General features: G+C 36.9%; 1 protein-coding gene across 5 annotated transcripts in view; it reads left to right on the top strand.

The window, feature by feature from the left end:
- Positions 1–27,329, top strand: part of UIMC1 (ubiquitin interaction motif containing 1) — a 119,008-nt gene that overhangs the window by 55,502 nt on the left and 36,177 nt on the right. For 3 of the 5 annotated variants that reach the window (XM_047827441.1, XM_047827451.1, XM_047827527.1), the window contains 7 exons: positions 145–269; positions 1,022–1,127; positions 1,437–2,170; positions 9,274–9,338; positions 11,350–11,426; positions 16,036–16,139; positions 21,517–21,667. In XM_047827441.1, the coding sequence (XP_047683397.1) occupies positions 145–269; positions 1,022–1,127; positions 1,437–2,170; positions 9,274–9,338; positions 11,350–11,426; positions 16,036–16,139; positions 21,517–21,667 (1,362 nt within the window). The remainder of the gene's footprint in view (positions 1–144; positions 270–1,021; positions 1,128–1,436; positions 2,171–9,273; positions 9,339–11,349; positions 11,427–16,035; positions 16,140–21,516; positions 21,668–27,329) is intronic. The other 2 variants (XM_047827605.1, XM_047827687.1) reach the window with 2 other exon arrangements.

Below are 27,329 nucleotides of genomic sequence, written 5' to 3' on the forward strand. Positions count from 1 at the left end.
CCCCCTCATTTATAAGATTATGAAATTGTACTAAATGGTCTGTAGTGTTTTCACTCGAAAAGTTTAATAATTTTGTTTTCTTGCTTCCATGCTTATTCAGTGTTTGTGCTGTTCCTCTCCTCTTTTTGTCTTATCCTCTTACAGAAATGACAGAAGAAGAACAGTTTGCTCTGGCTCTCAAAATGAGTGAGCAGGAAGCTAGGGAGATGAACAGCCAAGAGGAGGAAGAAGAGGAACTCTTGAGGAAAGCCATTGCAGAAAGCCTGAATGTAAATATGCTATGTTCGAAAAGTTTGTGAGGGTTGATCAGAAGTTAATTTTTTGTTTTTGTTTTTTGTTTTTTACTTCTGCAGTATTACAGTTGCATTAGGAACTCGCTGTAGTAGTTCATAAGGTTTTGAACTAACAAATATTTCCCATAATAATTTTAAAGTGTTTGTTGAATTGTTGGTGAATCCAATTTGAAGTGTTTTGTTAATTTAAATGAAGGAGTTTTCTTCCACCCCACAAGATTTTCAGTATATGGTTTAAGAGGATCATAGTAGTTGGCAGCTTCCGAAAAGAGTTACCAAGTCCCAAGAAACCAAAAGGAAGCAAGATGAGGTGCTTACTTCCCCTGTGTTTTGGGGAGAGCAAAGGCAATGAGAAACTAGAAGTGAGTTATGGAAAGAAAGAATGAGCAATTAAATTTTTTTCAAATAATGTTAAATTGTGATTTGAATATGTATAGTTGAAATTATTTTAAATGTGAAGGTTATTTGCCAGTAGGAGGTCCTGAGTCATCCTTTATGTCATTCATGTCTCTATATTAGAAAAGGATGTAGTATAGTGATCTAGTATAGCATTTTGCACATAGTAGGCATTCAGTACACATTGTAGAAGTCATTTGAATTGAGCATCTGCATTTTGGAAAGGAGAATCTCTTAGGGACAGTGGCCTCCCCATTTTGTCCTTCCTGTGACCCTTCATGTATAGCTATTTTAATAATAAACCTGGTCTGGTGTGGGATCACTCGTTTCAGAGTTGCTGGCCTTCTGATGCTTCTGCTACCAAATCTCGACCTCTGGCAACTGGACCATCTTCACAGTCCCACCAAGAGAAAACTACAGACTCTGGGACCACTGAAGGCATGTCTCCCTGTTCTGACTCCTCCCACTCATCAAGTATAACTATATCACAGGGATCTCATGCTGAGAGTAGATATACAGAAATGCCCCAAATCCCTTTGGTGTGGTATTAAAGAGGTTAAATCTGAAAGCAGTTGAGATCTCACTAATATCCAGCATACTTTTATCTCCAAGGAAGTCAACATTTGGTTAAACACAAAGAAGAGCCTTTTACCCACATTATGTAATTCTTGGTAAGTGATAACTTACCAAGCCCTCTTAACGAAGAACAGTTTGTCCTTAGCCCTACTTTTTCTCAAATACCTACAGGCATATGGCAGCTGGTACCTCCATCACTGTTTAAAGGCTCACATATCAGTCAGGGAAACGAGGCTGAGGAAAGAGAGGAGCCTTGGGACCACACTGAAAACACTGAAGAGGAGCCGGTCTTTGGCAGCTCAGGAAGCTGGGATCAGTCAAGCCAGCCAGTGTTTGAGAATGAGAACGTTAAATGTTTTGACAGATGTATTGGCCACTTGGCTGAGCACACACAGTGTGGGAAGCCACAGGAAAGTACTGGGAGGGGTTGTGCTTTTCACAAAGCTGCCCAGGGTAGGGGGGACACATCTAGGCACTGTCTGCTTACCCAAGCAGATGCCAAAGGTCTCGATGTTGGGGGCACTGTGCACTACTTCTGGGGTATTCCATTTTGCCCTGCTGGAGTAGACCCTAACCAATATACCAAGGTCATTCTCTGCCAGTTGGAGGTTTATCAGAAGAGCCTAAAAATGGCTCAGAGTCAGCTCTTTAAAAAAAAAGGGTTTGGGGAACCAGTGTTACCTAGACCTCCTTCTCTGATCCAGAATGAATGTGGCCAAGGAGATCAGGCTAGTGAAAAAAATGAAGACATCTCAGAAGATATGGGAGATGAAGACAAAGAGGAGAGGCAGGAGTCTAGGGCATCTGTCTGGCACTCAAAAACCAAGGATTTCCAAGAAAGCCCAATTAAAAGCTTGAAAGAGAAACTTTTGTTGGAGGAAGAACCAACAACCAGTCATGGTCAGGTAAGGGTCAGTGATGCTGTGATTAAGGATGATTTATTCACAAGTTAAACAAGAATTATAGCTATTTGTTCTTTTTGTGGTCTTTTTTCCTGATTTTAAAGTAACACATGCTCACTATGGAGAATTAGGAAAGTACGGGAGAGTGTAAGGAAGAAAAAAAATTATCCATAATCTCAGCGCCAAGAGGCAATCATCGTTATTTCTGTGCATTTTAACATGTTATTTTTAAAATTTTCAACAAAATGAAGACTCTTGTGTATAAGCTTTATTTCTTTTCCCCACTTAATAGTTTATCTTAAATCTTTTCTGATTCATTAAGTGTATTTGAAAACATTATTATATGGATGTGTCATAATTTATACTTTGTGTTTTAAAATTTTATTATTTCTAAAAAGTTAAGTTTTTGAATAGGTAATAATATTCACATGGCCCAGAATTCAAAAAGATGTCAATGAAAAGTCTGTCACTTATCCCCTTCCCCAGCCAACCAGGTCCCTTCCCTCAAGTCAACCTATATTGCTAGCTTCCAGTGTATTCTTCTAAGATATTTTATGTAGTACCAGCAAATGAGTATACATACTCTTTTTCCATACTGTATACATTATTCTGCACCTTGCTTTTTTCATTGAAATATTTCTGAGATTGTTCCATAACTGTACATAAGGAATTTCTTCCTTATTTTGGATGTGTAATACACTGTGTATGGATGAATTTTATCCAGTGCCCCTATTGGTTGACTTTTAGGTGTCTGATATTTTACAAACACTATTGCACTGATTACTCTTGTATGAAGATGTTTCATCCACATGGGAGATATTTGCATAATTTCTTGTAGATATAATTGGTGGATCAAAGGATATATGCATTTACAGTTTTGTTAGCTACTGCCAAATTGCCTTCCATAGATGTTGTGTAAATTTACACTCACAGCAGTGTATGAGTACCAGCTTCCCTTAACCATACCAAATCAGTACTATTAGGACTTTTTGATCTTTGCCAATCTGAGGAATGAAAAATACTATCTCAATACAGTCTTAAATTGCTTTTCTTTTATTGTGTGTGCAGTTGAAACCCATTTATATTTCCTCTTCTGGCTGTTTAGATTTTATGGGCATTTTTCTTTTTCAACAGTTTTTTTCTTAGTGGTTTGTAGGCACCCTTTACATATTAGAGGAAGTGGTCCTTTTTAATAGGAAGGGTAGTTTTCCAGTTTATTTCCCCCCCCACATGATGGTATACTTTTTATTTTGCTTGTGGTGGTTTTCTATAATTTACTAAAAACAATCGCCTATTTGGGAACATTTAGGTTGCCTTTTCAGTTTTTTTTCTGATATATCTAGATTGTATTATATATCAAAGCTCATATTCTATTTTTTCTCTAGATATTATAAAAGCAATCATATAATTATAATATACATAGTTATATATTATACACAATATATAATTATAATGTATAAACCGAAAGTTTAAATTTGGAGTATTCTTTTCTATGCGTGTGCTCTTTGTTACTATTTTTATTTTTGGGCTCTCAGTTTTTGGTTTTGTTTTGCTGTTATCCTATTCTGTCTCTTATGATAAGAGTTCAAGAAATGATTTTTTAGCTATGAGAAGTTTCACAGCATAGTGTAGAGAACCTGGATTTGCAGTTTGAATTTTGACTTTTGTGTTTTAGTAACTGTATATCTTTGAGCAAGCTATTTAACCTTTGTGAATCTCAGTTTTACATCTGTAAAATGAGAATAGTAATTCATGTCTTACAGTAGTTTTAATGATTAAAGCGAATTATGTAAAATGTCTAGTATGATGCTTAAGAGATTATAGGCACTCAGTAAATGGTAGTTCTCTCTAAGGGACCAGAACAGCATTCATTGAGGGTACCTATGGGAATCATTCTTCCTCAGCAGCCTTCTTCATCCACATTCTGGCAATTTTGCTGTAAGGGAAGGGAAAGTATTTTTCTTAACAATTCTTCTAGTGACTTACCTCTTTTCCAAAGGAAAGTTAGATTGTGCTTGTGATAACATGTTTGTTTGTTAGTTCTTTGTAATTCAGAGATACTTCCCCTTAAGAGAATAAATTAGCTCTATAAATGAACATTTATTTATTGTATTTGTTGACTGATTGATTGTAATTCAAGTTGTTAGCTTGAAAATCCCAGGGACTAGAGTTGTAGAGCGTAGCCTTTTGTCAAGTTCTAAGGTTTGAAAGCAGCGACTTTGGAACAGCAGTGTATGAGTACCAGCTCAAGGATGATGGGGGCACTATACAGACTGAAGTTCTCTAACTTCCCTTAACCTGGTCACTAAATACTATAGATAGTAAGTACTATTTGGCCACAAGCAATCAAATCAAGCTAGTTTAATTAAAAAAGAAGACTTTATCTCGGAGCGCCTGGGTGGCTCAGTTGGTTGAGTGTCCACCTTTGGCTCAGGTCATGATCTTGCAGTTTGTGGGTTTGGCCCCATGTTGGGCTCTGTGCTGACAGCTTGGGGCTGGAGCCTGCTTCAGTTTTTGTGTCTCCCTCTCTCTGCCCCTCCCCCGCTCTCACTCTGTCTCTGTCTCTCTCAAAAATAAATGGGAAATATTTAAAAAAAAAAAAAAGAGGACTTTATCATGAGGAAACAGGGTGCCTCATAAATTCTAAAACAGGATGGTAACTAAGCGTGGACAAGGTCTGGGATGTTATCTGTAATTTTTCTATATCAAATTGCTATATTGTGGTATCTGCTTTGTTTTTCTCCCTACATATTGGCTTTCTTGGCTTCTCTTTCACAATGGTAGGTGGAAGACACTGATCCTACAGCTTCCAAACTTAAATGCAGGTTATAGGAGATTTATTCTCTTTCAGTTCCAATTTCAAATTCTAAGAAAGGACTTATGGCCCATTTGGGGTTAGTAGCCTTCACCAGCCCAGCTTACTGTGGCCTGATGTGTGGTCTGTGTCAAATTGTACAAGTGACTAAGTCCACTGCTATAATATAGTGGGAGGGGTGATGGACTGTCTTTAGCAAAAAAAGAGACCAGGCAGACAAACTAGTAAGTATCCATATAGTCACTGTCATTAACATTAATTTTAGAAATGACTTAGAACTGTTGAAAAATACTGAAAAGTTTAAAGAATAAAGTTGATAACATTCAGGGTCCTACCATCTAGTGATATACTCCTTCATCTTCTATACCTATTTTTGTACAGTGTCTATAATATTATATTTTTGTATTTTTATGTTAACATTATGTACACATTTTCTTATGATATTAAAATCATTTGTAGATTTCACTTTTTTAATGACTGCATAATAGTCTGGCTTATGAACTTATATTTTAACCCTTTTCATACTGCTAGATATTTTGGTTGTGATAAACATCTTTCTTAAGTAAAACTTTGTTCTATTTAAAATTAGTGTCCTTAGGGGTAGGGAGCAAGAAAAATTTTGGGTTAAAGAGCTGCAAACATAAAAAAAGGTCTTACTATTTATTGCCAAGTTGCGTTTTGGAAAGGTTGCTCAAATGTGTACTCCTTCCTTACAGTAATGTATGAGAATGCCTAGGTCAGTCTTGCCAACACAGAATAGGATCTGTAAAAAACAAAACAAACAAACTTGCAAATTTTATAGTCAAATAATGAAAATCTTACAGTTGTAATTTTACCACTTGGTTTTTTGCTTTTAGGAACTGTGGGTAGAAAGAATTTACATGTTTATTAAACATTTTCTATTGATTATGACTTTGCTGGAGCTGCCCATATATGAGACTCCTTGGTTGATAGAGATAGCAAAAGATTTCTAGAAATAGGGACTTAAAAACATTCACTTTGAGGCAAATTGCTTTAGTATACATGAAGGTTTTAAAAGCTTTCGAATCAGCTAGTTTCTGGCATCACAGCAACAATAGAGAGGTTGTTAGTGAAGATGGAAAGATCATCTTGATGGCCATACAGCCGGGAGGTGGAGGAGTAGTATATTGATGTGGTCGCTACTCTTCAGGGTCTGATCCTTAATTTTTCAGTCCAGATACTGGAATTTATTTTTCAGAAATGGCCAGATTATGTGGGGGTGTGAGAACTGATGTTGACAAGTCAAACTTCAAGCTGACTTGTACACCAGATGACAGTTTGCTGATTTATTATGGAAGGTAGATGTTTTTGGTGACCAGAATATTCAGGTTCACCGTCCATTGAGCCTTCTTCTAGGATGAAGGTATCTGGAAGGCTGAAAATAGTAATCAGAAAATAGTAATTTTAATGGATGATGCAGCTAGTTTATGGAAAGACCTGGTAAGCTACTAATACCTGGTAACAGAAGACATTTCTATAGTGACCAGATGATGTGTCTGTTAATTTTTACTTCCCAGGCCATGGTGTTGATGACACTGCTTGATTCTGAATTTTTGGATTTTTCTTTTTTAGATTCATATCACCCCTTTTTCATTAACATGTTATTTCTTCAGGCAGAATGCAGTGTCTTGATTAGGCCACAGCTTCCTTAAAGTTTTATTCATATCATGTGTCCCTGTTCACCTTGATTAGATTTGGGTATTCAAGTTTTGTTTGCTTATTTTGCTATGTTATTTTCATATTCTGGAAGAACCTCACTTTACCCCTATGTTCAGAATGCTGCCGTAGAGGTGTAAGTTTAGAAATTAAAAATGATTTATTGATGGGTGCCTGGGTGGCTCAATCAGTTTAGCCTCCGACTTTGGCTTAGGCCATGATCTCACAGTTTGTGAGTATTGCATTGGGCTCTCTGCTTTCAGTGTGGAGCCTGTTTCAGATCCTCTGTCCCCCTTTGTCTCTGCCCCTCCCCTGCTGGTTCATCCTCTCTCGCTTGCTCACTCTCTCTCAAAAGAAATAAACTTGAAGAAATGATTTATTGAAATGACATTTTTGAGATTCTGTGTTGAAATGATTGTAGGAGTATTACTTGAGTAAACAATATAACAATAATGGTTAGAACATGGATTTTGGAGTCGGATTTCAGCTCCACTTTTGGCCAACTCTAATTTTGGGTAAATTATTTAACCTGTCAAAGTTTCACTTACCTCATTTCTAAAATAATAATTTCTGCCTCACAAGGTTCTTATGAGGATTAAAGGAGATAATGCATTTTAAAGTGATTTGCATAGGCTTGGCACATAATAGGCATATAATAATTAAAACAAAACACTGAGAAAGGTAGATATGCTTTTAGTCTAAGGTAGAGGTGCAGGTATCTTTTAACTTAATTGCCTTGATTGATTCTGAAGCTCAAGTTTATTCAACTAGTCCTTCTAAGAGAGTAAAATCTACTAAATGGACACTAGGTGTCAGTATTTACCTTTTTAAATTTTTAAAAAAAATTTTAGTAATCAGTGTTTCGTCACTACTGATTTCAAACAAATACTCAGGTGACTATTTATTGCTGTCGTATTTTAGTCCTTTTGTCCGTTTTGTTTAACCCTCATTTTTCATGATGATTGCATTCCTGATCATTGTACAGCTTTATCTTTCCTTTGAATGAAGTTTCATCTCAGCTATTTCTGTTTTTTAGTATATTTTGTCATTTGCCTGACTGGTACAGAGATGCTTAGCTTGTTTAGGTTATTTATATCCTGTTAGGAGACCCTGAAAACTACAGCCAGTAGCTTTGTATCTATTGGAAGAAGCCTTACAGCTCAGGCCCTTCTTCAGAAATTTCCCTAAGGCAGCTGTGCTCTTAGGGAAGTTTCTGTGCTCTTATGTGCACCTACATTTAATGAGTTGACATTTGTACCAACTTTACTATTAATCATAGAAAATAATCTTTTTTTAATCTAGTCCCTGTTTGTTACATTTTTTAAATTAAAATTTTCCTTAACATTTATTCATTTTTGAGAGAGAAAGATAGAGTGTGAGTAGGGGAAGGGCAGAGAAAGAGGGAGACACAGAATCCCAAGCAGGCTCCAGGTTCTGAGCTGTCAGCATAGAACCCAACGTGGGGCTTGAACCCACAAACTGTGAGATCCATGACCTGAGCCAAAGTCCACAGCTTAACTGACTGATCCACCTAGGCGCCCCTTTTTTGTTACATTTCTTGAAAGATATCCCTGTAGCCAGATATTAAAACGATAGTGGCAGATTTGTAGCAAAAGGAACCTTTATAACCTTCCTGTTGGGATGGTCTGTTTTATGACCTGGTTGTACTTAGACATCTTTTACAGATTGCATTGTTTTTTGCAACAGAATATGTCCATTGGAAACTGGGCTTTTCTCTGTATTTTCTCTATCCACAACAAAAGCTTTATAATTTTTTTGATGTTATGTATGTAAAAAAATTTTTTTTAATGTTTATTTTTGAGAGAGAGAGAGAGAGAGAGAGCGTGAGCGAGTAAGGGGCAGAGAGAGGGAGACACAGAATCCAAAGCAGGCTCTAGGCTCTGAGCTGTCAGCACAGAGCCCGATGCAGGGCTTGAATGCATGAACCATGAGATCCCGGACCTGACCTGAAGTCAGATGCTTAACCTACTGAGCCACCCAGGCACCCTGTTATGAATTTTTTTTTTAAGTTTACTTATTTATTTTGAGAGAGACAGTGCAAGCCGGGGAGGGGCAGAGAGAGACGGAAATGAGACAGAGGATCTGAAGCAGGCTCTGCACGCTAACAGCACAGAGCCCAATGCAGGGCTTGACCTCATGAACTGTGAGATCATGACCTGTGCCAAAGTCAGATGCTTAACTGACTGAGTCACCCAGACGCTCCTGTAATTGCTTTTTTGAAATCATAATTCATTTGACTCACAATTAATATTCATATGTCTTACATTTTACAAAGTACATCATACATATTTTTAAATTCTCACAATAATGCTCTGTGAGGCCGTTATTAATACCCGTTTTAAGATGAGGAAACAGATTGAGATGTGACTTATCCTAGATTACAGAGTTGATGTGTGATCCACTTGGGATCTAAAACCCAGTGTTCTCACTCCATAGGATGTGCTCTTTTTACTGAAACTTACTTATGTAAAATGTTTTATTCTTATTGCTAATTGCTGATTAATAGTGTTGAGCAATTAATTTTATTTTTTAATAGAGGACAAACCAGTTCATCTGTGCCTATATATTTAGGATGTTATATATTTCTTTGCAGTCTTCCCAAGGGCTTTTTGTTGAAGAAACTTCTGAAGAAGGAAACTCTGTACCTGCCTCACAAAGGTAAGTTTATATGTTGTTATGTGTCTGAATTCTCTGATGGTGCCTGAATAAGAGAGATGAACGACATTAGTGAGACTGTATAGGGACAGCTTGTCAGGGATCTTTTAGCTCCTTTATAAACACAAACCAAGAGAGATTATTATCTTCCAGTTCTCAAATATGTATCTCATAGAAGTCTAGAATATTAGAGTGGAAGAGACTTTTTTTTTTGTCCAGCCATCTTGGCTCATATCCCATTTATACCATTCCTGAATAGTGTTTACATCCTGCTACTCTTTTAACTATTCTAGCTTCCTATGCCAATTTGAAAGCTCTAGATTTTTTTAGTCCTTCTAGACCACCTGTCCTCTTTCTTTATTCCCTTATGCTTATTTTATCTGCATATTCAAATTGTATACATCTTTTAAGGCTATTCTTGAGACTTGTTTTTTATTCATATTATTCAGGTCACAGAGAATATGTGTCACTCTCACTTCCTGTCCTTTGCCACTTTTAATCTGTCTTTCATTTTTTCCTTAAATTGCTGTGTTTGTATTACCTCCTCAGTTATTCTTGCTGATTGATTGATTGATGGGGTTACCTTCTTAAGTTTTCTCACCTTAATAATATATAGTGGTTGGTTGGTTACAAACTGCATTATCAACTGGATCAGGTTTTCAATTACTTTTCCCTTTTATCTGGTAGTTGACCTTTGGGGATTACTGTAGAGCTTAATTTTGTGTTGAGTGACCTTCATCTCTCATGTGGAAGTTGAGGCACTATTACCATTTGCTGTAATTTGGTGGTGGTTCTTGGGCTTTTGGTTAAGTTGATAGTAGGAGATATTTCTTCCTGAGTTGAAGAATAATGGTTTTGGTTTGATTCTCCTGCTGTTAAGACAATTTTGGAAGTGGTTTTAACTGGAGCAGGCCTTCTGCTTCTGGCAGGTCCCTGTGCTTTGTTGTGGTGAGCCTTGTGCAGAGCAGATGTAAGTTTTAATAAATGATTATACGCTTTGTCACCAGGAGAGAGTTGGAATTGCAGGCAATGTGGTTTGACTTCAAATTGATTAGCCCATTTTATAAATGTCAGCAAATTGTTTTGTGATGGACCCTTTGAATAGAGCCCTAATGTTACCTGCAGAGTAAACTGTGTCTGGCTGGAGTTTATAACAAATGTTACTAGATGTTTTATTTAGAGAGAGAAATCACTTGTGGTTTCCTATTAGGATTTAGTTATTTATCATGGACCAGTGATGGTTAGTCTCTCTTCTCTGTGGTTCTTGGTTGATGTGGGGTTGTATGTTTTTAAGCGTTCTCTTGCATACTTGATCAAACAATCATAAAGCTCTGTGAAGCATGAGGAGGGTAGCTCAGATGCTCAGATTTCTCATCCATGTGTTCCTGTGTCAGAAGGAGATTACACTCCATGGACAAACAGGATAAACTAGAAGTTTGATGGGAGTGATTCATAATTATGTTACTCTCAGAAGAGCTTTTCAACTTGTATGGGCAGGTCTTTACTATAGGGCAGTTTGGAATTACATTTTTTTTGTTGGTTGGAAAAAGCCACATCTTGAGATAAAGAGGAAATTTAACTGCAAGGTGAGGGAAGAGCTAGTGTGTTGTTAGGAGAATCTCCATATTTTCTCTTATGAGTTTACAGATCTCTAACCTTCAGAAGGCTGAGGTGGAGGCTATAAAACACCATTGGCATTCTTACATTGGAGTGGAGTTTTTGTCTTCCTTGGTATTCATAGATAGTCCTTACCCTTCAACTTTCCTTTGTAAAGATTCCAAAAGGGGGTTCTTTTGGTTCAGTGATTTCACTGCAACCAGAGTTGTAAGCATGTTTGTTTTCCTCATTTCTGACCTGGAGTTTTCACTACCAATTCCTTGCTCCCCTGTTGTGCAAGTGGAATCAGATGGCAGGTATAGATTACCTGTGGCCTTGTAAATGACTCACCATTGCTTTTGGCCTTGTGTTCTAATTTGGTTCACTGGGATTCACTTAAGGTTTGGTTCTTTTTCAGCATTGCTGCTTTGACCAGTAAGAGAAGTTCAGTCCTTATGCCAGAGAGTTCTGCAGAGGAAATCACTGTGTGTCCTGGTAAGCATTTCACTGATTTTACTCAATCTGATCCTTAGCTATCTTACCTTTTTGTGCCAATTAATTTTTCTGACTTTTCCAGCCCATTCTCAGGAGGTTTATGTGTGATTGATGTATGTGTGTATATCTCCTCCGTATATATATATGTATATATATATATATATATATATATATATACACACACACACACACACACACACACATATATATACACACACACACACACACACACACATATGCACACACATATATACACACACACACACACACACACACACATACACATACGTATACGTACGCACTCACTTTTTTAATGGACATTGGCTCTGATTCTTCATCTTCACTTAGAGCTATTTTAGTTTTGAAATTAATATGGCTCTTTTGTCTACTTGTTTGCTTACCAACCTCATCAGATATGACAGCAAAACATCAGGAATAGCATTTAACTGTACATTGAGAGGCAAGAGGACTTCGTATTTTGGTTTATGGGTTCTCCAAATTGGACTTTCCTCAAATATGCCTGTCATTAAACAGATTTTTCTCAGAGCCTTTTACTATTTTTATATACCATTTACTCATTGCAGAGGGAGTCCAGAAATTGAATTTTGTGTACAGTTCTGTCATTGACTTATTTTTAATTTCAGATAAGACATTTAACGTAGTTAAGCACTGTACTTTGCTTTTTGTTAATTGTAGAGATGAAAAGACATGGGGTACCTTACTTTAGGTACAAGAGATGTTCATTCAAGGTTGTACATGAATAGATTTTGACATACAAAATCATTTTTTTTGCTTTAATTGTAACAAACTTTTATTAACATTTTTTTTGCTAATGTGATTTTATTTATTTTAATTGAAGTATAGCTAACATACAATGTTACACTAGTTTCATGTGTACAACTTGTGATTTGGCAAATTTATACATTATGCTGTGGTCACCACAAGCATAGCTACCATCTGTCACCCTGAAGCACTTTTATGGTACCATAGACTGTATTCCCTGTGCTGTACTGGTTATTCATTCCATAACTGGAAGCCTGTATTTCCCACTCCCCTTCACCCATTTTGCCCATCCCCCCGCCTTGGTACATAAAATAATTTTAAATGAACTAAGATACCCATTATCTAAGGGAACTCTTGAGCTGAATCATTGTATAATATGAAAAATTACTTTGTGATAATGAGCCACTACTTTTTAAGGAATTTGTTTTAGCTTATATTTTCTTGTTTTGCCTTTCTTAAAAGTGGGGCCCATTACATTTATCAGTAACCTCATTCATGTGAGATTGAGGGACTTCCTATCAATGTTTAAACTCTTTGGGCAGTAAGTGTTGCATACATGTTACCATAGATCACACCTAGTTTTCCCTTAGGTCTCATATAACCTATCAGGGTCAGAGAGACACATAGCTTCTTATTTTGGTTTCTTTCAACTTTTTTCTTTAGAGACTTAAACTTAGTTTACACATTATTCTACGAAGGACCTATAAACATTTATAAACATTTGGCAGCATATCATAAAGGCCTTTCTTATTTTTAAAGTTTAATTATGTTGTTTTTTATTGAAAGTGGTTTCTTAATTCTTATAAAATGTATTTGGATTACTGCCTAATGATACCCTCTGAGAGACCCCACTACCAAGTGGTCTGATTTTGGCAGGAGCACTCAGGGATGCTGTGCTATCTTTGTGAAAAGAAAACTTTACCCTGCTTTGTCTTGGATTGCTGATTCATGCCATCCCGTTGGATGTATGTGTGTATCTCTTCCACATATGTATGTGTACATATACACACACACCCACTCAGTGTGTTTAGGATGATGGCATGTATGTCACCTTAGGATCTTGCAGGAGGAACCTTATAAATACAATAATTTTGAAAGCCCTAGTTAATGAGAGGGAAAAGCATGCCCTTCAGTACTGAGGTTAGATAACTTTTATGATCATGACTTGCTGTCATTAGCTTGCTAATTAAGTCCAACTGTTTGCTGACATAAACCACTTCTACATGAGATTGTAAAAGGTTTTCATTACATTACTGTTCCTTTTGCTAAGAAAGTATAACTACTTCTCCATGGAGCCAGATTCCTGAATGTCTTTGTAAATGTATAATTTAGAAGCTATGCAACTAAATTTTCTGGAAAATTTGAGTTCTGGATGTTTTCTAAATGAATGAAATACAGATTGAGTGTTGTAGTTCATCTTACCTTTTTTGTGTTGTCCTATATTTCTGACAGTTCCAGGGATCTGATACTCAGAATTATCACATCTTTTTAGAGTTACTCACTTTGTTGAAGAAGCAGGATTATAGCCTTATGCCTATATTGTATATGCTCCTAGCATTGTTTATTTCTAAAGAGCTAATGCTGTCTTGTCTTTATAGTTGAATATTTCAGCCATCTACAGAAAGCTTAATTAAAGACTTCTTATCATTACAGTAGTGCAAACAATGAGTAGCTCTGATTTTTTTTTAGCAGACTGAATGTCTTTTTTGGTACTCTCAAGGAAACTTGGCAAAGAAGTTTCTTTCTTTCTTTTTTTTTTTTTTTGTTTTTTTGGTTTTATTAAACAATTCATGAATCGGGCAGCATCTCATCTAGCAAGTAGAGGGGGGTCCTGACAAAGAAGACTTTGAAGTTTATGCACTGTAAGCCTTTTCCCATGAAGGTAATAAAATCTGTGTGTGTGTTCATGCATATTCATTTTTCAGAGAAAAATTATAAGGTATAGAAGTATAGTTAACACTAGAAATGTGTTTAATCCCTCTTTGATGATTGAGAAGATAACCTCAGTATTTTATAGGTACTTTATTTGCCCAATATTGGCCATTATATTTGTGAAGAACATAAGTATCAGTTAGATGTACAGTGCTTGCAGTGTAGATAAGAGAGAACTTACTGGATTTGTATTCTGGGATAACTTTCTTTTTCAGATTTGTTGTCCTTTTTTGACATAGAGGTACTGTTATTTTGTTATATTAAGTGATAAGTGTCTCCACCAGAGGTTGGCAGACTTTTTCTGCAAAAGACTAGAGAGATATTTTAGGCTTTATGGGATAAACTACTCATCTCTGCCATTGAAACTACTCAGTACTACCATTTTAGCACAAAAGGAACCATAAGATACAAAGAAGAATGTGTGTGGCTGTGTTCCAATAAAACTTTATTTACAAAAACAGGAGGCTGGCTGATTTTGGCCCATGAGCTATAGTTCCTGAACTATATAGGACTATATATATATAGGAACTATATATATAGGAGCTATATAACTCCTGAACTAGACTATGAGGAACCCCATCTTATATCTCCATGTTGCTTATAGCCTGTACAGTGCCTGGAACTTGTTGTTCATAAATATTTGTTGAGTTAATGTTGAACAAATAGATGCTGCCTAAAAAATATATTAAAGAAAGGCATATTTTTGCCTAGAATGTCTTTTCTGTTTTTCCTCCCAATTTTTGTCTTCTCTAATCATCCCTTTAACCTTAGAACTAACATTGGCAATTTTTTGTTTTCTGTCAAAATAAATATATTTTAAAAACAGAACTATGCTGAAAAGAAGCCAGGTGGATTAACTGGTGAATGGATAAACAAATTGTGATACATCCATACAGTGGAATACTACTACTCAGTAGTAAACCGGAATGAACTACTGATATGTAACAAAATGAATGCTTTTCAAACACATTATACTAAATGAAAGAAGTCAGACACAAAAGATGGCATACTGTAGGATTTCATTTACGTGACATTCTAGAAAAGGGAAAACTATAGGATTGTAAAGTAGATTGGTCATTGCAAGGAGCCAAGCAGTGGGGAATTCACTGCAAAGGGGTACATAAGAACTTTTTGGGTGCTTAGAAATGCTTTATATCTTGATTTTGGTGGTTACATGGTATAAATGATACCATGTATAAATTGTATACATTTGCCAAAACTCATCAAACTGTATACTGAGAATTGGTGAATTGTTTTATGTAAATTGTGCCTCAATAAAGCTTTAAGTAGAGGGGCGCCTGGGTGGCTCAGTCGGTTAAGCGGCCGACTTCGGCTCAGGTCATGATCTCGCAGTCAGTGAGTTTGAGCCCCGCGTCGGGCTCTGTGCTGACAGCTCAGAGCCCGGAGCCTGTTTCGGATTCTGTGTCTCCCTCTCTCTGACCCTCCCCCGTTCATGCTCTGTCTCTCTCTGTCTCAAAAATAAATAAACGTTAAAAAAAACAAATAAATAAAAATAAAAATAAAGCTTTAAGAAGAAACAAACTAGATCTGTATTACCACTGCGGTATTATACCCTAAGCTTAAGGGGAAATAGGTGTTTGTTTTTTTTTTTTAATTTTTTTAAACATTTATTTATTTTTGAGACAGGGAGAGACGGCATGAATGGGGGAGGGTCAGAGAGAGAGGGAGACACAGAATCTGAAACAGGCTCTGGGCTCTGAGCTGTCAGCACAGAGCCCGACGTGGGGCTTGAACTCACGGACCGTGAGATCATGACCTGAGCCGAAGTCAGATGCCCAACCGACTGAGCCACCCAGGCGCCCCAGGTGTTTGTTTTTTTAAGTATGAAAATATAAAATGGAAATTAATGACTTTTTAACTTTTTAAATTACAGAGACACAGCTAAGTTCTTCTGAAACTTTTGACCTTGAAAAAGAAGTCTCTTCAGGTAGCAGAGAGATCCTGGATGAAGTAAGAATAATAATGGCAGATAAGGAGGTGAATATTCTGTATAATTTTTCTTAGTGTTTTCTTTCCCCGGCTAGTCCTCTCTCTGATGCAGCATTGACTTGGCTGGAAAGATTTAGGTGACAGACAGTTGTAGTTTTGGGGATACTTATGTCAGAGGGAGATTCTTACATTTCATTTCAGCACTGTTTTAAAATAGGAGTAGTCACCATTTCTTGATTTCTTTTTTTTTTTTTTTTAATTTTTTTTTTCTTTTTTTTCAACGTTTATTTATTTTTGGGACAGAGAGAGACAGAGCATGAACGGGGGAGGGGCAGAGAGAGAGGGAGACACAGAATTGGAAACAGGCTCCAGGCTCTGAGCCATCAGCCCAGAGCCCAACGCGGGGCTCGAACTCACGGACCCCGAGATCGTGACCTGGCTGAAGTCGGACGCTTAACCGACTGCGCCACCCAGGCGCCCCTCTTGATTTCTTAATATGCTTTATTATTTTCTATTACAGATGGGGGAAACAGAGGCTTAGAATGTTTAAGTCATTTGCTCATATTCAAAATGTTAATAATGGTAAAACTAGAATTTAAACACCGATTTATCTCCAAAGTCTGGGATATTTCTATTAAATTACTGATAAGTAACAGAAATGAACAATCTTAGAAAAAGTCACTGTATTTATATTATGATGTAACTTTCAGCCCTCATTTCTAGATGTGATCAGAAATGCAAAGTCAGGGGGCACCTGAGTGGCTCAGTCGGTTAAGTGTCTGACTTTTGATTTTGGCTCAGGTCATGACCTCATGGCTCGTGAGTTTGAGCCCTGCATCAGGGTTCTGCTCGCGCACGCTCTCTCTCTCTCTCTCTCTCTCTCTCAAAAAGAATAAACTTTAAAAAGAAAAAAGAAATGCAAAATCAGGATAGCAGCATGAAAAAATAAGCAAATCTTTATTTGCTGTATTAAATTTCCTAACTTCACATATCTGGTATCAGCCCTAGAGATGAATGATACAAGTTCATCCTTCTTTTATTACTATTATTATTTTTAGAGAGAGAGAGCTAGCACATAAATGGGGCAGGGGGCGGGGCAGAGGGAGAGAGAGAGAGGGGCGGGGGGGAGAGAGAGAGAGAGAGAGAGAGGGAGAGAGACTCTTAAGCAGGCTCCGCACTCAGTGTTAAGGTTGATGTGGGGGTCAGTCCCACAACCCTGGGATCATGACCTGAGCCAAAATCAAGAGTTGGACGCTCAACCAACTGAGCCACCCAGATGCCCTACAAGTTCATACTTCTAATTAAGATTTTCAGTATATATTTTTCATATTGAGTCTGATGAAGTAATTTACCAAGAATTTAAAAAATTTTAGAATCTTTAAAATCTGTTGCTCTGAAAAGCACCCTGAGAATTAAACTAATTTTTCTATGGATAAATATTTTGGTTACATTTGTGTATGCTATCTTATCCTGAGCATTAAAAAAAAAAAAAGTTTCATTCTCTTACTCCTTTTTATAGTCTAGGTCTTTTGAAAACAGTTTTTACAATAGAAAGTAGATCCCTTCCCTGGTCTCTTCATTGCAGGTAACTGGGTAGAAATTCTGCTTTCATGAATCATGCACACTGTGTGGTTCCCTGCAACCTGATCTGTCACACCTGACAAAGATTCCCTGATGCTAGTGGTGGTAGGGAAGATGGTGACAATCTCTGCAACAGAGTGACCTAAGGACAGATCCTGCTAGAGAATGTCAAAATGGCTTCCCAGGGAGGGACCAGAACCTTGTAAATAGGGATGGAGAACAGAGTGATACTAACAGAGTCATTTTAACTACAGAAGAAGCCCTAAAGTCCTTTTGTTTATCAAGGCTGATTTCTTATCCACCTGTGACTGCAAAGGAGACTGTTCTTTGGGGCAAAGAACGCAACCCCTATTTAGGATTTATAGTCTGCACCGCTACACATCAAATGGATAGAGGTGTGTGTATGGCTTTTCTTACAGCGGATGTCCTCTTTTTGGTGTTGCTGTTTGCTGGTATCTATAGATGTCTATAAATAGCGTTAGAAATTTCTATTAAAAAATGTTAGAGATACTGTAGTTTTTACCCAATCATTTACTAGTTACAAGTTGCTTATTAGAAAGGTAGAATCTGAACATTTTATGAGCACAAAGATAGTATCAGAATGGGTGTGGTCCCTTACTCTTAGAATCTGTGTAGAGGTTCATTTGTTCTAAAATTTCTTGTTTATTGGAAGGTGGTATGGTGTAGTGCAAGGAGCTTTGAGCATTGGACTTAATTGTTTTATTCATTTCATATATTTGACAGATACTATAGTTTGTGTACTGTGTGCCAGTCATTGTTTTAGACTCTTGAGATACAAAGATAAAACAACAACAACAAAAAAACAGTCGCTTCTCTCAAAGGGTCCTGGTGGTAAAGGAGGAGATAGACACATAGATAATTTTAATGTGGTCTGACAAATGTAATGATAGAGATGCCCAGGGCATTAGGGGAACATAGAAGAAGAATGCTTTTTTGAATTTCAGTTCTTCATATGTAAAATGGAGACAAAAAAGAACCTATTTTACTGGGTTGCTCTGAAGATTAAATTAGATAAAGAATATAAAACACAGTAGAGATTTGGCACAAGTAGAAGTATGTATGTGGAACCAGTTATTATTTTACTGCTTTGTAATATATTGTGGCTGTTCAGGGATACTAACTTACTAATGACAGAGAATTGCTCAAAAGTATTTATTTGGAATACCACGGCAGAACTGTAATCCTTGATTTGACTTCTTGCAGTGGTCAGGTTCCTTTGGAAATAGTATTTTCTGAATATCTTGCCTGAGAGAACCCCTTGGTTGGAGTTTCAGATAGTCTTTTCTCAGAAATGTTAATAGAAGTTACTCAGCATCAAACAGTTGGTGTAGTCAGTTGGTTTTTAAGTAAACTGTGTTGAGTCCTATGGAAAGAGGGGAAAGATCTAACTAAACAGCTTTCTGTTTAGATAAACTGGATGGGGGAGTGGGAGGGGGTTGGTGACTTGTAGGATGTACTTTTATTTTCACTTGGTTCATTTCTTGAAGTGAGATTTCTTTTGAGGCCAGAAGGTAAGGGCTAACCTTTAAGTGATCAAGATTCAGTGTCCAAGTACCTTATTTGAGAAATGACTGGGTAGTATTTTAAAAGGAGTAGAGGCAGCTCTTCAGAGACTGAATCCCTGACTACACAGCCCTAATAAAAACCTGCCTCGCTTATGTGTTTTCCTCTTGAGATTCCTCCATTGTAGTTAATATTTAAATAGAACTTTTAAATGGTGCTGAAAAAAATCCTCCTTTATATAAAAATGTTCAGAAACCTTCTGGGTTGCCTATGAATGTGATTGGAAATGGTATTGTATTCACAATAAGACAATAATAGACTACTCCTTCTTGAATACATTAATAGTTGAAGGTACATTCTGTGCATTTTACAGAGCTGGTGATGAATACAAAGGAGTGTTAGTGCTGGGTGTGAGCACCAGTGACATTCATGTCATATAACATTTCTGTGCTTAGTGAACTTTAGAATGCCAAGTAACTACTCAATTGCCATTAACTTTCAGTAACTCAAAACTACTTGCAAGTTTTAGGGTATATTGATTTTTCTCCCTTCTGTTCAAATGGCTTTGCATGCATAAGACAACTTTTCAGTGTAAGATTTATGAACAGAGGAACCTGGGTTTCTGAGAAGCTAAGTGACTAAGCTTGGAATAAATGACATCCAGAACTTCCAGACACAGTTGGTTCTCCCCACCTTTTAGAGAAGAATAATAGAACCAGATCATCTCCCAATAGTTGGCAGGGTCAGCTTCCAGAAACAAAGTAGAGGGGATGCTTTTTTGCTTTTGCCAAAATATGGTATAATGGAAATACTAAAGTTTTGATGCCACACAAGCCTGGGTTCAAGTCTAGATTGGCCACTTCCTAACTTTGTGATCAGCAAGCAGGTTACTTTATCTTTCAAACAAATCTCAATTTCCTCTTCTGTAATCCTGGAGCTAGTGATACCTCTGCCAGTTGAGTTGTGAGAGACAGGTATGGAAAATCCTTGCCCAGGCCTAGTATAGAATATGAACTCAACCACTGTTAGTTCTTTTTCTTGTTTCTTTTTTCACCCTTTCACAGTATGTCTTTTCAAGTATAAGGCAGGTGTGTTGAAAACAACATTTTCTGGCAATTGTAGAAACTGTTTGACTTGGTATTTAGATGGCCTGTTTCCCTCTGTTGGATCTCATTCACAGGCAGTAGATTTTAAGGGTGACCTAAATCAAATCAAAACAAAACAAAACAAAACAAAACAAAACAAAACAAAACAAAACAAAACAAAACAAAAACCCAGTTGCCTCGGAGCTCAAATTATCTACCTGTTGCAGTTTTGGTCCTTGTACCGGAAGAGGGTTTATTTTTTTTCCCATAGTAAGGCATAATAACAGCCCAGGTGTTCCTTGCTCTTAAGTGGAAGCAGTGGCTGGCTATGCAGGACAGTTTCACATTGATTGGTTAGGACACGCTGTCCTTTGAAGCAAGTGTTAGGCAGTAGTGCTGCAGTGCTCACGCATACTGTTGAATTAATCGCTGCAGAGTTCTTGGATCTGACCTGTAAAGGTAAAATAAAACTGCCTCTCAGAGACACTGGCAACTGTAGGAAAAATGGTGATTATAAAACACTGAGAGGAATAAGAGAGAGAAGGTATAAGAATGGCTTTGGCAGAATTGTCTTAATGACTTTTATTTGACCATTCTTAAATATTTGGGTCTTAGTTCTATTTCCACTTTTGATCCAGAAGTCACAGATAAAACAGAAGAGGTGGTATATCTTACTGGTCTAAGGTGAGGCCTAGCTCTTAAATTTTAGTTATGCTCCTTTTGCTTAGAACTCGCCTTTCCTAACTCCTTATGTCTGAAGTCACTTGCAATGCTCACAGTTCTTTATGACATTGAAAAAGTTCCTTTGAGATGCTGTTGATAAGCATACTGACTTAAGAGCATGAGAGAGAGAATGCCCTCAGATTTTGGAGCCAAATAGTCCTTGATTTGAATTTCAGCTCTGCCTCTTATTTGTTCTCTAACTTTGGGCAAGTTGCTTTACTGTTTTGGACAGTGCTTTCTTCATGTGTAAGAAAGATGATGTTAATACCTTTGTAAGATTGCTATGAGGCTTAAGTGAGTATTACATGCAGAGTGCTTAGCATATAGTATGCGGGCACTGAATAAGTATTAACTATATTAGTGTATCTCCCAATCTTCAGACCTGAATTTGGCAAACTGATTGGTATTTTCTTAGAAAGTAAATGAAATATGGGATGGACTCTCTTGCAGTTCTTTGAAGGAAAAGATGTTATTATAAAGTTATTATAGTTGCCATTTGTTATTTTCTTCAGGTTGATAACAGGGAAAATGCTGAGAAGGAAATAGCTATTTCTACTGTCTCATCCAGTACCCAGGTGTCCTGCCCACTATGTGACCAAGACTTTCCACCCACAAAGATTGAGCGACATGCCATGTACTGCAATGGAATAGGGCCAAGTACAGGTAAGACTTACCAGGATTTATCAAACTTCTCTTTGCATGATAGTTTTGTAATCCTCTATAATACAGTACAGGAAAAACAGACCACTCTTCCTCAAAGTTAAAGTTGTTGGGTTTGTTTTTTTCTCTTTCCCATATCTGTTCTTTATTTCTTTGGCAGGTATGCTCTTTTGTTGCACATACTTAGGAGAAAGGGAGGGAAAAAATCTTTCATCTTGGTATAGGTGGGCCAAAAATCAGTGTGATGCTGTGGACCTTCCATTTCATCTTTTATTTCAAATATTGAGATTCCATGGAGCTTGAGGAATTAAGTTCTAGGGTTGCCTGTTTTTTTTCAAAATTGAAGTGTAATTTACACAATGTTATAAGAGTTGCCTGTTGTTTTTTTTTTAATTCAAAATAAATCCCTTGTGGGGTTTATTTATGTGTGTAGAAATTCTAACTAAAAACAGAAGCCAAAAAGTATCCCCCATTTCTGTTCATGTGCTATATGTCTCTGCTGTATCACCCCTGGAACCGTTGGTTACCTCTTGAAGACTACATCAAAAACCTTAGTTTTGGTGCAGTGTGAGATATTGACCAAGAGAATCTGCTTGTTGATCACAGTCCATTACCATCCCCAATCCTGCCTTTCCTTAAGCGTGTTGCACTTCTTAGTCCCACTTGATTCCCATAACTTGGAAGTATTTAGTCTGAAATTGTATAATTGTGAAGTATTTTATAAGGTAGGAATTCCAGGAAAGAAAGGCACATGTTATTTAATTTTTCCGATATAACACACTTTTTATTTATTATGTAAGGAAGTACCTAAACTTATAAACTTATAATTAAATAAATTTGTAGATTTTTCTGATTATAAAGTAGTACATGTTCATTGTAATAATAATTGTTTATATTTATTTGTTAAAACTTTTTTTTTAATGTTTATTCATTTTTGAGAGACAGAGTGTGAACAGGGGAGGGGCAGAGAGAGAGGGAGATACGGAATCCAAAGCAGGCTCCAGGCCCTGAGCTGTCAGTACAGAGCCTGAGGTGGGGCTCGAACTCATGAATCACAAGATCATGACCTGAGCTGAAGTTGGAAGCTTAACCGACTGAGCCACCCAGGTGCCCCATATTTATTAAATACTTAAAATGAGTCACATACTACTTACATAAATGGGACCATGCTATAGTATATATATTATTCTATAACTTGCCTTTTTTTATTTAGCAGTAAATTTAGATCTTTCCATGTACAGATATGCTTTTTATATAGTGGACATCTCACCATCTGTAAAATTTTCTGTTTTGCTTTTTCTACTTACTAGCATGAAATTTCCCCCATGTCACTAAAGTTACATGTGTATATATATGTATATATGTATATATATATTTTTTTTTTTTAACTTAATTTATTTGTTTACTTATTTACATCCAAGTTAGTTAGCATATAGTGCAATAATGATTTTAGGAGTAGATTCCAGTGATTCATCCCCTATGTATAACACCCAGTACTCATCCCAACAAGTGTAATCCTTAATGCCTCTTACCCATTTAGCCCATCCCCCCACCCACAACCACTTCAACAACGCTCAGTTTGTTCTCTGTACTTAAGAGTCTCTTATGTTTTGTCCCCCTCCTTGTTTTTATATCATTTTTGCTTCCCTTCCCTTATGTTGATCTGTTATGTGTCTTAAATTCCACATATGAGTGAAATCATATGCTATTTGTCTTCCTCTAATTTTGCTTAGCATAATATCCTCTAGTTCCATCCACGTAATTGCAAATGGCAAGATTTCACTCTTTTTGATTGCCAAATAATACTCCATTGTATGTGTGTGTGTGTGTATATATATATATATATATATACACACACACACACACACACACACATACCTCATCTTTATCCATTCATGTGTTGATGGACATTTGAACTCTTTCCACACTTTGTCTACTGTCGATAGTGCCGCTATAAACATCGAGGTGCATGTGTCTCTTCAAAACAACACGCCTGTATCCCTTGGATAAATACCTAGTACAGTTGCTGGGTCGTAGAGTAGTTCTATTTTTAACTTTTTGAGGAACCTCCATACTGTTTTCCAGAGTGGCTGCACCAGTTTGCATTCCCACCAGCAGTGCAAAAGGGATCTCCTTTCTCCGCACCCTCACCAACATCTCTTGTTGCTTGAGTTGTTAATTGTAGCCATTCTGACTGGTGTGAGGTGGTATCTCATTGTGGTTTTGATTTGTATTTCCCTGATGATGAGTGATGTTAAGCATCATTTCATGTGTTGGTTGGCCATCTGGATGTCTTCTTTGGAAAAGTGTCTATTCATGTCTTTTGCCCATTTCTTCACTGGATTATTTGTTTTTTGGGTGTTGAGTATGCTAAATTCTTTATAGATTTTGGATACTAACCCTTTATCTGATATGTCATTTGCAAATATCTTCTCCCATTCTGTCGGTTGCCTTTTAGTTTTGCTGATTGTTTCCTTCGCTGTGCAGAAACTTTTTATTTTGACGAGGTCCCAAGAGTTCATTTTTGTTTTGGTTTCCCTTGCCTCTGGAGACATGTTGAGTAAGAAGTTGCTGCAGCCAAGGTCAAAGAGGTTTTTGCCTGCTTTTTCCTCAAGGATTATGATGGCTTCCTGTCTTACATTTAGATCTTTCATCCATTTTGAGTTTATTTTTTTGTATGGTATAAGACAGTGGTCCAGGTTCATTTATCTACATTTTGCTGTCCAGTTTTCCCAACACCCATTTGCTGAAGAGACTGTCTTTATTCCACTGGATATTCTTTCCTGCTTTGTCAAAGATTAGTTGGCCATACATTTGTGGGTCCATTTTTGGGTTCTGTCTTCTGTTCTATTGATCTATGTGTCTGTTTTTGTGCCAGTATTGTACTGTCTTGATGATTACAGCTTTGTTATACATCTTGAAGTCCAGGATGGTGATACCTCCAGCTCTGGTTTTCTTTTTCAACATTACTTTGGCTATCCAGGGTCTTTTCTGGTTCCATACACATTTTAGGATTGTTTGTTCTAGCTCTGTGAAGAATGCTGGTGCTATTTTGATAGAGATTACATTGAATATGTAGATTGCTTTGGGCAGTATTGACATTTTAACAATATTTGTTCTTCCAATCCATGAGCATGGAATATTTTTCCATTTTTTTGTGTCTTCTTCAATTTCTTTCATAACCTTTCTATAGTTTTCAGTGTATAGATTTTTCACCTCTTTGGTTAGGTTTATTCCTAGGTATTTTATGGTTTTGGTGCAATTGTAAATGGGATTGGTTCTTTGATTTCTCTTTCTGTTGCTTTATTAGTGGTGTATAGAAATGCAACCAATCTCTGTGCATTGATTTTATATCCTGCGACTTTGCTGAATTCATGGATCAGTTCTAGTAGTTTTTTGGTAGAATCTTTTGGGTTTTCCATATAGAGTATCATGTCATCTGCAAAGAGTGAAAGTTTGGCTTCCTCCTTGCCAATTTGGATGCCTTTTACTCTTTTATGTTGTCTGATTACTGAGGCTAGGACTTCCAACGCTATGTTGAATAACAGTGGTGAGAGTGGACATCCCTGTTGTGTTCCTGACCTTAGGGAGAAAGCTCTCAGTTTTCCCCCATTGAGGATGATATTAGCGGTGGGTCTTTCATATATGGCTTTTATGATTGAGATATGATCTTTCTGTCCCTAGAAGGCTTTTATCAAGAAAGGATGCTGTGTTTTGTCAGATGCTTTCTCTGCATCTATTGATAGGATCATGTGGTTCTTGTCCTTTCTTTTATTGATGTGATGTATCCCATTGATTGTTTTGTGCATATTGAACCAGCCCTATATCCCAGGTATAAATCCCACTTGGTCATGGTGAATAATTCTTTTAGTGTATTGTTGGAACCCATTGGCTAGTGTATCTTGTTGAGGATTTTTGTATCCATGTTCGTCAGGGAAACTGGTCTGTAGTTCTCTTTTTTAGTGAGGTCTTTGTCTGGGTTTTGGAATCAAGGTAATGCTGGCCTTATAGAATGAGTTTGGAAGTTTTCCTTCCATTTCTATTTTTTGGAACAGCTTCAAAACAATAGGTGTTAACTCTCTTTAAAAGTTTGGTAGAATATATCTGTTAAGTCCATCCAGTCCGGTGTATCCTGCAAAGCCTTTGTTTCCTTGTTGATTTTCTGTTTAGATGATCTGTCCATTGTTGTAAGTGGGGTCTTGAAGTCCCATATTATTTATGGTATTATTATCAATGAGTTTTTCTGTATGTTTGTGATTAATTTATATATTTGGGTGCTCTCACATTTGGGGCATAAATGTTTAGAATTGTTAGATCTTGTTGGATAAACCCCTTAATTATGATATAATGCCCTTCTTCATCTCTTGTTACTGTCTTTATTTTAAAATCTAGATTGTCTGATATAAGTATGGCTGCTCCAGCTTTCTTTTGCAACCATTAGCATGATAGATGGTTCTCCATCCCCTTACTTTCAATCTGAAGGTGTCTTTAGGTGTAAAATGGGTCTCTTGTAAATAGCATATAGATGGATCTTGTTTTCTTATCCATTCTGTTACCCTATGTCTTTTGATTGGAACATTTAGTCAGTTGACATTTAGAGTGAGTACTTAAAGATACGAATTTATTACCATTGTGTTGCCTGTAGAGTTGGAGTTTCTGGTGGTGTTCTCTGGTCCTTTCTAGTCTTTGTTGATTTTGTTATGTTTTGTTTTGTTTCATCTTTTCTCCCCTCAGAGAGTCCCCCTTAAAATTTCTGGCAGGGCTGGTTTAGTGGTCATGAACTTCTTAGTTTTTGTTTGTCTGGGAAACTTTTTATCTCTCCCTCTGTTTTGAATGACAGCCTTGCTGGATAAAGAATTCTTGGCTGCATATTTTTCCGATTCAGCACATTGAATATATCCTGCCACTCCTTTCTGGGCTGCCAAGTTTCTGTGGATAGGTCTGCTGCAAACCTGATCTGTCTTCCTTTGTAGGTTAAGGACTTCTTTTCCCTTGCTACTCTTATGATTCTTTCCTTGCCTGAGTATTTTGTGAATTTGACTGTGATAGGCCTTGTTGATGGTCGGTTTTTGTTGAATCCAATGGGAGTTCTCTGTGCTTCCTGGATTTTGATGTCTGTGTCTTTCCCCAGGTTAGGAAAGTTTTCTGCTATGATTTGCTCACAAAAACCTTCTACCCCTTTGTCTCTCTCTTCATATTCTGGGATCCCTATGATTCTGATGTTATTCTTTTTTAATGAGTCACTGAATTCTCTAATTCTTATATTGTACTCTTTTGCCTTACTCTCCCTCTTTTTTTCTGCTTCATTATTCTCCATAAGTTTGTCCTCTGCATTGCTGATTTGCTGCTCTGCTTCATCCATCCTTGCCACCATGGCAGCCATTTGAGATTGCATCTCAGTTATAGCATTTTTAATTTCATCCTAACTAGATTTTACTTCTTTTATCTCTGCAGAAAGGGATTCTGTGCTTTTTTCAACCCCAGCTAGTATTATTATCGTGATTCTAAATTCTGGTTCAGACATCTTGGTTGTATCTGTGTTGATTAAGTTCCTGACTGTCATTTCTTCCTGTTCTTTCTTTTGGGGTGAATTCCTTCGTTTCATCATTTTGGAGGAAGAAAATTAATAAAATAAAAAATAATAAAATAAAAATTAAAATAACAC

This window comes from Prionailurus viverrinus, chromosome A1, assembly GCF_022837055.1.
Source record: "Prionailurus viverrinus isolate Anna chromosome A1, UM_Priviv_1.0, whole genome shotgun sequence".
NCBI lineage: Eukaryota > Metazoa > Chordata > Mammalia > Carnivora > Felidae > Prionailurus > Prionailurus viverrinus.